The 9,986-nt window shown below is 49.7% G+C and overlaps 1 protein-coding gene across 1 annotated transcript; it reads right to left on the reverse strand.

Moving 5' to 3' along the window:
• Nucleotides 1-1,562: 1,562 nt before the first annotated feature.
• SF3A3 (splicing factor 3a subunit 3) lies at nucleotides 1,563-7,988 on the reverse strand. Its single transcript, XM_064731775.1, has 17 exons — nucleotides 7,833-7,988; nucleotides 7,703-7,750; nucleotides 7,519-7,571; nucleotides 6,974-7,079; nucleotides 6,508-6,580; nucleotides 6,105-6,196; nucleotides 5,897-5,979; nucleotides 5,388-5,526; nucleotides 5,002-5,070; nucleotides 4,533-4,600; nucleotides 4,093-4,200; nucleotides 3,855-3,924; nucleotides 3,228-3,392; nucleotides 3,009-3,119; nucleotides 2,554-2,644; nucleotides 2,168-2,223; nucleotides 1,563-1,841 (listed from the first exon to the last, which is right to left on the reverse strand). The coding sequence occupies exons 1-17, from the start codon at nucleotides 7,926-7,928 to the stop codon at nucleotides 1,764-1,766; spliced, it is 1,506 nt and encodes a 501-aa protein (XP_064587845.1). The 5' UTR covers nucleotides 7,929-7,988; the 3' UTR covers nucleotides 1,563-1,763.
• Between the last annotated feature and the right edge of the window lie 1,998 nt (nucleotides 7,989-9,986).

Here is a 9,986-nt window from a genome sequence, read left to right on the forward strand (position 1 = left end):
TGACCCCAAACAGGCTCCAAAGCCAAGTTCTCCAAGGGGAATGGTAATACTCCCCTCTTGTTTTATGATTTAGGCTGAATCACCATTCCCCCAGGACCTGGAGGGGCTGAAGCTGAATCAGAGACCTCCAAGGCTTCAGAAAGAGCCAGCTGGCACCTCACCCTGCAAACCAGCCCAGAACAGCTCTGGACATCCACACTGAGCCCAGGGCAGGCAACACAAGGAACAACAACAAGGATGAGCCTGACACAGCCTCATCCCAGAACAAGCTTCCCCCCAGGCAGGGAAATACCCCACAGCACTGACTCACCTGTCTGCTGCTCCTGGAGCCCCAGCACACCTCGGGCACTGCCAGCACCTCTGAGCAGCTGCTGTGGCACAGCCCCACCCCTGGCACCCGCAGGGAAGGGTCACATGCAGCTCCACAGGGACAGAGGCTCAAATGTCCCGTACAGCAGTGGGGAAAGGGCTTGTGAGGTGGACGTGTCACACAAAGGGCTTGTGAGGTGGACATGTCACAGACATCTTTTATGAAAAATCTTTTCTTTAAGATTTTTCCTCCTGAGAAGCTGAGAGGCCTCAGGAACAAAATGTAATCATTGATTATCTGCTGCTGTGGAATGCAACAGGTAAATCTTTGATTAGCCCATGTTAGTTGTTTCTAATTTATGGCCAATCACAGTGACCTGGCTCAGACAGAGAGCTGAGCCACAAACCTTTGTTATCATTCTTTCCTATTCTATTCTTAGCCAGCCTTCTGAAAAAATCCTTTCTTCTATTCTTTGAGTATAGTTTTAATATAATATATATCATAAAATAATAAATCAAGCCTTCTGAAACATGGAGTCAAATCCTCATCTCTTCCCTCATCCTCAGACCCCTGTGAACAGTCACAGGACATGTCACACCAAGGGCTTGTGAGGCTGGACAGGTCACACAAGCCACCTCTGCACTCAGAGGGGACTGGGGGACACAAGTGCCACTGCCACACCTGATCTGTGTGAGTGGCCCCTGCACAGAGGGGCTGCAGTTCTTGAGGCATCATGAATCCATGGGTAGGTACAGACACCTCCAATGTGACACCAGGGGACAAGGATGCTGCTGAAGCCACAACAGGCATCTCTAAACATCTGTGTTTCCATCTCCATCCTCCTGCACCACAGATGGATCTGCACATGAATGACCTACCAGGACATTCAAGCCAAGCAGTGACACAGAAATCACCCCAGAGACAAACCTGAGGTTCAGTTGGTAGTTCTCTGAAAAAAACAATGGCCAAAGCTCCCCAGGGGCATAAACCCAAGGTAAAAACAGTTCTGTAAGCCAGGTGAGCTTGGTTTTTAAAGAAAACCATAAGTTCACACCAAGATCTAGAAACAGGACCAGTACCTGTCAGCACACAGTGTCCATGTGCTTCAGTACACCCTCACCATAAACATTTCCAGCAGAGTGGAAATGAGAGAAGGAATTTTCTGACAGCTGTGTAAAAAGCATTTTAAACACACTGCAATCAAAACTCTTCCTTCCAGCATTTGAAAGAAGACAAGTCTCTCAGCACTTCCTAAATTACAATGACTTTATTTTTCAAGGTACTTTTTAATATAAAACAATGTCACAAGTCTAAGTGGCTTACTAGAAAGTGACTCTATAAAGTATTCTTGAACTCTATGTTCATGCACATACAAAATGCAGACAAAGAAGAAGTCAAAGCTGCTGCCAGATCCACTCTCTCTGCAGATGTGGGATCCTTCCCCTGGGGACAGCTACAGCAGCCCTTGGCGCTTCAGGTCTTCGTAGGTCTTTTTATTCACCACATTCCCACTGGAATCCTCATATTCCTCCTGGAAAAGAACCACAGTTTAGAGACTCAAATGTTAGCTCCAAGAGCAGCCACTGAACATGAGCACCCTGCCAGAACTTCTGTGCAGGAAGGCAGGCAGTGGATCTGCCAGCAGGTGCTGGGAGAAGAGCTCAGCCAGGGCCAGAGTTGTTACAGGTTGTGCTACAGATTTTACCTCCCACTTTTGCCCTGCACCCTGCTGAAAAATGGCTTTGGAACAGAAGTTTAGGAAAAGGTACCAGTGTAAGCAAGGACACTGCTCACACCCAGAACAAGGGGTTCCCATGGACACAGGAGGAGAGACACTGAATGCCTCTCACTGCTCACCTCTGTATCAGGCTGCCACCTCTCTGAAGCCTTCTGCTGTTTCAGCTTCGCCCACACTGCAAACACAAAGTCAAACAGGATCTGTCACTTCCCTCGAGATACTGACTTCTTAAAAATACACACATGAGCTTTTTTCCCTCCCTTTTAAATCCAGGAATGCATCTAACATCCATTACAAAGGATAAATATTATAATCCATCATTCCACTGTACTATCATTCCACTGTGCTCACTGAAAGGCACTGAGCTGAAGCAAACAAGACCTCAAATGGATTTCTGGGATGGGACACGAGACCAAGGTCCAAAGCCACCCTTTCAGAAAAGGTGATGCTCTTTAACATGTTCCTTGCTCTTTAACATGTTCCTTGCCCTGCCATCACTACTTACATGAGACTGCATCCTCAATCTGTGTGACATTGGCAAAGTGAGCTGTGTTGGGGATGCCCAGGCACCGCATGCCGTGGGCATGTCTCCACTCCTGGGGGAAGAGATGAGATCAGTGTGAGAGGGAACACCACAAGACATTAACATCTAAACAGGGTGTAAAACATGTTATCACAGTACAAATCCACCAGTCCTCTTTAAAAACATTATTTTCTTGTCCTGCAGTCAGTAACACCACACCAGCCATCAACAGCCACACTGCACCCATCAGACTGAGCACTGGGTGTTCAAATGGGCAGGGATGGCAGCAAAAGTGATCTCTGTATGCCTAACACCATTTCTGGGTTCTGTTGCATTGCCCTGCAGCACAAGCTCAGACCCACATGGCAAAAATGCTGCTCAGGGACCCCAGGGACTCATTACAATGCAAGAATGAATGCAGCAGGGCTGTCACTTACTGCAAAGTGCCTCTGGAAAGCCTTGGGCCCTCGGTAGGTGTAGTTACCACAAATCTCACAGTTGTAGTTGATGTTCAGTCCATGGAGTTTATACAACCAGTAAGGGATGGGCTGGAGCAAGGAGACAGCAGGATTAGGTCACATGGCAAAAAAACTCAGAGAAGCAGCGTGGAGTCAGTGACCTGTCTCACTTCTCCAGGCCTGCTAAGTCTCAGTTACCTTCCCATCCCAGCCAAGAGGCAGATTTTTAGGATTATAAATGATTTCATTTTCTTCATCTTCACTCTCGCTCTCGCTGATCTGCTCCTCCTCCTCCTCCTCTCTCTCCTCCCCTGTCCGTGCCTGCTTGCGCTGCACGTTCTCGTGGGTGAGGTGTCTCTGTTCCTGGAGGGGAGAGAGGAAGGGACTGTCCACACACCATGGCAGCAAAAAGTCAGGCAAAAAGGCACTCTTGTAGCCAAAAACTCCCTCAGTGCACAGAGGGAGGAAACAAGACCAGTGTGAAGCAGAGAATTCCCACCTTACAGAGCCAAACAGTTTCAGTTTTTAGTACCCTGACATTTCCTATTTGTAAAGAATGAAACCTTGTATCACCTATTAGCACTTCCAGTGTTACCACAGCAGCAGCCACTCCCCTGAAAACAATCCCCCAAACCTAAACACAAGGAGAAAGGCAGATCAAATTAAAGGTTTGCAGTGCTGTATGACTTATGCACAAAACAGATGTGGAGCAGCACACTGATGTCATGCTGCCTATGAAAGCACTATGTAAAGATAAGGACAATGTTCCAGTCACTATTTGACAGCTCTGAAATAAAAAGCTTAAAAACAAAATAAAATCCTTACCCCAAGAACTTCCACATACTCATAAATCTGAGCTTCCAGGAATGCAAGATCTTTATTTCTTTCTGTGTCCCTGAAAGAGATGAGGTATCTTCATTAAACACACAAGTTCAGCTCTGGTACCTTCTGTTTGGTTCAGCATGAAAAGCTTTTAATATCCAACAAGAGTGGTGACCATAGAACACTCCTCATCCAAGAGAAGAGAACATTGCCAGCTTCAGAATGACCTCTGAGAACTCACCTTTTGCTTCCTTTTGTCTTTGGATTCTTAGCAAACAAGGAAGGATCAAGTGCTTCCAGGGATTTGCCTTTGGTGCTAAAGAGCCTCTGAGCACGTTCCTCCAGAGTCCTGCAGAGGGGCAGGGAAGGGATGAGTCTAGATTGCAGTTTTACATTTCCTGAGAACTACCTGAATTCATGCAATAAAAATCTAAATGTAGCTTTTAGGAAACCATGAGATTCCTTTTATCTTTGTCTTCATTAAAGTCAAAGTCTACTGTACCAGAGACAGGACCAGTTTAGAGCAGCAGATCCCACTGCTTGATTCTTTAATGTTTTATCCTTTAAACATCTCTAAGGTAATTCTAGTACAACAGAGATAACCACACAAGTATCCCAGATAGAAATGTGATACAGGAACACCCCAGAAACTGAAGGGAACTCTACAAAATTGCACCTTACCCTCCACACTTCAGCCCCAGAGCCAGCAAAGCTGATTTTAATCTGTCCAGTCCCAGGGAGGCCAATTCCTGTTCAATTAAATAAACCACTGTAAGGGACAAGCTGTTCAACACATACAATATGGATATAACCCATTTTAACTTATTAAATATAGCTTATTAAATATAGCTAAATATAGCTATTAGCTTATTAATGAAGAAAAAACCCTGATGAACAGTGTTTAAGAAAGGACTGTCAACAGTGTACCCCTACTCCCAGGAAAATAAGGAATGTGACAAATCTAACCAGGTCTTTCAAGTTACACCCCTCAATTGGAGAAATCACATCATGAGCACCATCAAAGTTTTACCCAGGAAGCACAGAGCCAGGGATGAAAACACAGCACTAAAAGTACACAAAAAACCCAAATTACTGAACTTCCACCTGCTCAAAATGTGGTAGCAGTGCAGAGCACTGGAAAATTAATTACCTCCCAGGAGGAGAAGGCCGAGAGGTCCAGGTGGGCACCAGCATGGGTGAGGGCACTGCTGGTCTCTTTCTGCCAAAAAAAAACACATGCAAGAGCTGCACAACAAACTGCAACACTTCTGGCCATAGAACATTTTAATCTCTAGTAAAGCAGTTCATTTCACAGAGAAAAATCCTCTTAATAAACTGGAAATGGAGCAGCAGTGAAGATACAAAATAAGCCAATCTGAAACAATGCTTGTTTTAAACCAGTTATGCTGGATTTTAAATTCAGGCCAGTATGAATTTAAACACAGAGCTGCAGCCCTCACTGTCATGGTGCCCCCAGCACAAATGACTCCCAGACCCCTCCCAAGCACAGAACATCCCCCAGGCCCAGCTGCTCACCGGCCAGCCCGGGAATGTGCCGTTCTCCCACTTCTTCTCAAACTCCGTCTGGATTTTCCCAAAAAGTTCATTCTGGTCCAGCAATGGCTTCACACGATCTGTGTAATCCTGCAGGTACTCAAGGAGCATTTCCAGATACCTGGCAGGGGAATCATGAGCACAGGAAATTCACTGTCACCCTCTCAGCACAGCTCTGGACAGGCACCACCCTCCAGTGCTGCACAGGGATGTGACCAAGGTCAGGCCAGATTTCCAGACAGGATTTTCCTGACATAACAGTTCCAAGGGTACATTAAAGCTCTTCCTCTGAGCTAAATGTGCCTCTCCACATCCCTGCTGCACTGCAAGTTTGCTTGGGGCTCACACACATGATTGAGCTCAGGGCCCCAATTTATGTGAGTTAAATTTGACTGTTAATTATAATCTCTGGACACTTAAGAAGTAAATTCCTTCTCACCAGGAACTCCTTCTCACCAGTAAATTTCTTCTCACAAGGCAAACAGGCTCACCTCTTATATTCAGCATTTTTCCTCTCCTTGGGAATATCGAAGAGTTGATCAAATGAGGATAAGTAAGTGATATAATCCAATTTCTAAGAACAGAAAGTGTGAGTCAGATTTCATACATGGCCAAATTAACATCCAGCTCCCAGAAAAGAGGAGCCTCAGCCTGTGCAGGGCCTGGAGATCCCTGGGCCCACACACAGCAGGCACTCACCTCTGATGATTTCAGGTTAATGTACTTGAGGTAACAATCATGCAAATCCAAGTATCGTCCATACCCTTCCTCATCTGTGAACTCCACCAGATCTGAAGGAAAGATCATGAAAAGCTTTATTATGAGCTTAATATTCCCTACTTATTCTACAACTGTTTTTGAACTGGAAAAGGATCAGCTGTGAAGTCATTTATGCTTAAGGAAGGGGTCATCATGCCTCTGACACTCATTAGCAGCCCCAGAACATTCCACAGGAACAGCAGCCTGACTGCAGTTCAGAAGCATTTAAACAGGAGAATTTTCAGAATTCATTTAGTAAAAGGGAGGTGAGGCCCTAAAACATGCAAACCAGATCAAACAACCTATTAAATAATGCCAGAGCTGGAGCAAACCACAAACTTACTCTGAGCTTCTTCACTGGGGTTGTCTCTGGCCTTCAGCAGCTCCTCAAACTCCACTGACATAGGAACACAGATCTGCAAGACACACAGTGATTTACTTCGGCTCCTGTCCCAGAATAACTAATATAAAATCACACAAGGTGGCAAATAATTAAACTGCAAACAGGAAAGAGACTCAAAGCTTTGTCCCCTTTCTTTCTGCACAAAGGCAAAAGTGTGGCTTTAGCCAACATGTGAAAGGTGAGATCTGATCCCAGCTCAGCTGAACATCCCAGTTCTAGCAGGGAACAGGGTGAGTGTCCTGCACTGTTCCCTCACATGCTCCTGACCCTGAGCAGCTGTGCCCAGTGTTCTCAGTACTTGTGTGTTAATACAATAAAACTGGGCAAACAAAAGCTCTGCTTCTTGTAGTGATGAGACCCAAGAGAGCACATCTCACCTGTTCCTATGGACGAGGTATCAACTCACCTCATTTGGGTGCTTCCGGTGAAATTCCTTAATTTGCTTCAGTCTGTTGTAAAACTCTGCAAATTCATTGGGCCCGGAGATGGCACTGAGCTCCTCCTTACGCAGGCTGTGAGTTCATGGACAGCAACAGATTAGAGAGGGAAGGGAAGGGAAGGGAAGGGAAGGGAAGGGAAGGGAAGGGAAGGGAAGGGAAGGGAAGGGAAGGGAAGGGAAGGGAAGGGTGACACTGACACAGCTTTAGTCCAGGTCTGTGCTCCGTGTCTGACTGCAAACCTTTGAGCCATGGGGGATCTCCCAACCCAGCAGCTCAGCGGCTTGTGGCCACATCCCCCTGCACAGGCTGCAGCCTCTGACAAACCCCCAGAGCAACCAGGGCCTCCCCACGACATAACACAACACAACAAAACGTGTCCATCCAACACGGATGTGCCCTCGGGTCCTGCCCTGCATTCAGTCACCACATCTCCATTCGCGTGTCACCCTCGAGACATTCACACTGACTTCAAACAGCGGGACATGCTCGGGCACACCCAGGGCACACTCACCCGTCCTTGTCGTCGTACAGGTCCCGCAGGTTGCCGCTCACCTCCATGTACCTCTGCGGAACAAAGCAGAGGCCCGAGCGCCGCCGAGCCCGTTACCGGGACAGGCCCCGCTCGCTCCGGGCAGCCCGGCCCGCCTCACCCCCGGTCCCAGCCCCGCTCCCGTCCCCAGTCCCGGAGCACTCACGTCCTGCATGGCCCGGGTGCGATGGTCCGAGTTGATCTGGTCGCGGAGCTGCGGGCAGAGCAGAGCAGAACAGAGCGGTGAGCGCGGGCCCCGGCGGCGCCTCCCGCCCCCCTCACGGCCCCGGGCGCACCGTGGATTTCTTGGTGAGCATCTCCTTCACCATCACGTCCATGAGTCGCTCCCGCTCCTCATGGTAGCGCCGCTGCTGCTCCAGGATCGTCTCCATCCCGCGCACGGTTCCCGCTACCGCCGGAAGGCCCCGGTGAGGCCCCGGTGTGTGTGCGGACAGGTTCCGGTTCCGGGGCGCGGCGCGGTGCCCGGGGCCGGCCGGCAGGAGGCGGCTGCGGCTCGGCCGGGCCGTCAGAGCGCGGGGCCGCGTCCGAGAGCGGTGTGAGAGAGCGGAGCGGTGCCCGAGCGCGGTGTTCAGACACTGTCCGAACGCAGTGTCTGAGCACGGGGCCGTGTCTGACCACGGTGTCAGAGCGCCGTGTCCGAGCCCGGTGTCAGAGCGCGGTGTGCGAGCGCGGAGCAGTGTCCGAGCCTGGGGCCGTGTCCGAGCACGGCATCCGAACAAGGTGTCCAAGAGCGGTGTCCGAGCACGGAGCCGTGTCCGAGAACAGTGTCCGAGCACGGTATCTGAGTCCGTGTCCGAGGCACGGTGTCCGAGCATGGGGCCGTGTCCGAGCGCGGAGCACTGTCCGAGCCCAGGACCGTGTACGAGAGCGGTGTCCGAGCCCGGGGCCGTGTCCCAACACGGTGCTTGGTGGCACGGAGTGGCCCCCGGTGCCGGTTTGGATTTGGGGCTGCCCTAGCCCGGACCCTCTCGGGGTTGCCCGGCCGCAGCAGCGATGTTTGATGCCGAGCCGTGCGGGACGCGCCCGCAGCTCCCCGGGTTCCGTGCCTCGGTGCCCGGCAGCGCAGACTTTGCTTTCAGCCCCACAATCACAGTGTGAATCCTCCCACAGACACCCCACTTGTTTTCAAGTGCCGTCTTCAGATCCACCCTAAATCCAAGGGTGCCTTGCCCCAACACTGCCGAATTCAAAGCTGTAATTACGTTTTGACTCACTGTATGTGAATGAATTATTCATATTTTTTTAAATTACTCTAAGCCAAAAGCAAGAAAAAAATTTGTCTTGATTAATGGCAGACAAAGATGATCCTTCACTGAGGAGAGGATGGTGCTGCAGGTATGAATATTGTCTTTAATTATCCCTTGCATTATAGGCTGCCTCAAAGTATGTAACTTTTCTTCATGAATGCCTGCCTAAAAATAAAAACAGAGATATGATTCTGAACTTTGTGTTCTTCCATTTATCTTTGCATGAAACTTCATCTCTGGAAAGAGAAGGAGTTGAAATCCAGCAATGACCATCCAGCCACATGGCCTCCTTATTTTGGGCTGCTGGCATCAGGAGGATCGAGGTGGGACAAGACCAGCCCTTGCATGCCCACCCTCCTGGTGGGAGGAGGTGGGGGAAAGTTGTCCCAAGAGATGCTGTTTTGTTTCAGGGCAGCAGTGCAGCGTGTCAGGGGCTGGGAGCAGAAATGCAGAGAGCCACAGAATATCCTCAACTGGAAGGGACCCATGAGGATCATCAAAGTCCAACTCCTGGCCCTCACAGGACTCCCCAGGCAGTGGCTTGAACCTGGCTCTGCTGTTAATGCTGTCCCTGATCCACAGTGGTGCAGGAGGGCATGGCTTGGGCAGATTTAGTCAGTGCCAGGGACTCTTTCTGCCCCACTCCCACCTCACCAGCACAGCAGCCCTGGCCTGACCCCCCTCACACTGCTCCTAGTGCTTAATGAAATTTCCATGACTGTTTCAGAGCCACACTCCAGTCTCGGGGGATGTTTGTGCATGACATCACCCTCCCCCTCCTGTAAATCAGGCACTGGGCCATGTTCAGCCATGACCCATTCATGACAGGGATAAAATCCAGATGTTCCAGTGCTACGTGCAGCTGGGTCATTTCCTTTTTTGGCTAAAAACGTGAGGCTCTGGAGGCTGGCTGAAAGAGGAGCCTGGGGGCCCCTTGTACAAAACCTTCTGTGGTTAATCCCTGGAAACAGCCCTGCAGAAAGCCCAACTTGTGCTGCTGCTGCTGCTGCTGGAGGACAGGCTCAGCTGGGAACCTCGGGGCTGGAGCTGCTCACTCACCCTCCAAAGCACAGCACCAGAGCCCAGCCCAGGTCACAGGGCAGCAGCAGCAACAAAAATCCTGCTAGAGCTCCATCAACCAGCAGAGCAGAGCCTCTGAAGGAGCCAGGAATGTGCACACAG

The sequence above is a fragment of the Zonotrichia leucophrys genome, chromosome 23 (assembly GCF_028769735.1).
Source record: "Zonotrichia leucophrys gambelii isolate GWCS_2022_RI chromosome 23, RI_Zleu_2.0, whole genome shotgun sequence".
In the NCBI taxonomy this organism is placed as follows: Eukaryota; Metazoa; Chordata; class Aves; order Passeriformes; family Passerellidae; genus Zonotrichia; species Zonotrichia leucophrys.

Excerpts from the sequence above, each read along its gene's own strand:
- SF3A3 (XM_064731775.1), bottom strand. The coding sequence starts at position 7,928 with ATGGAGACGATCCTGGAGCAGCAGCGGCGCTACCATGAGGAGCGGGAG. Across the intron at positions 4,201-4,532 it reads CTGGGGCTGAAGTGTGGAGG|GACTCTGGAGGAACGTGCTC; the intron begins GTAAGGTGCAAT and ends GCCCCTCTGCAG. Across the intron at positions 2,645-3,008 it reads CTTTCCAGAGGCACTTTGCA|GAGTGGAGACATGCCCACGG; the intron begins GTAAGTGACAGC and ends CTCTTCCCCCAG.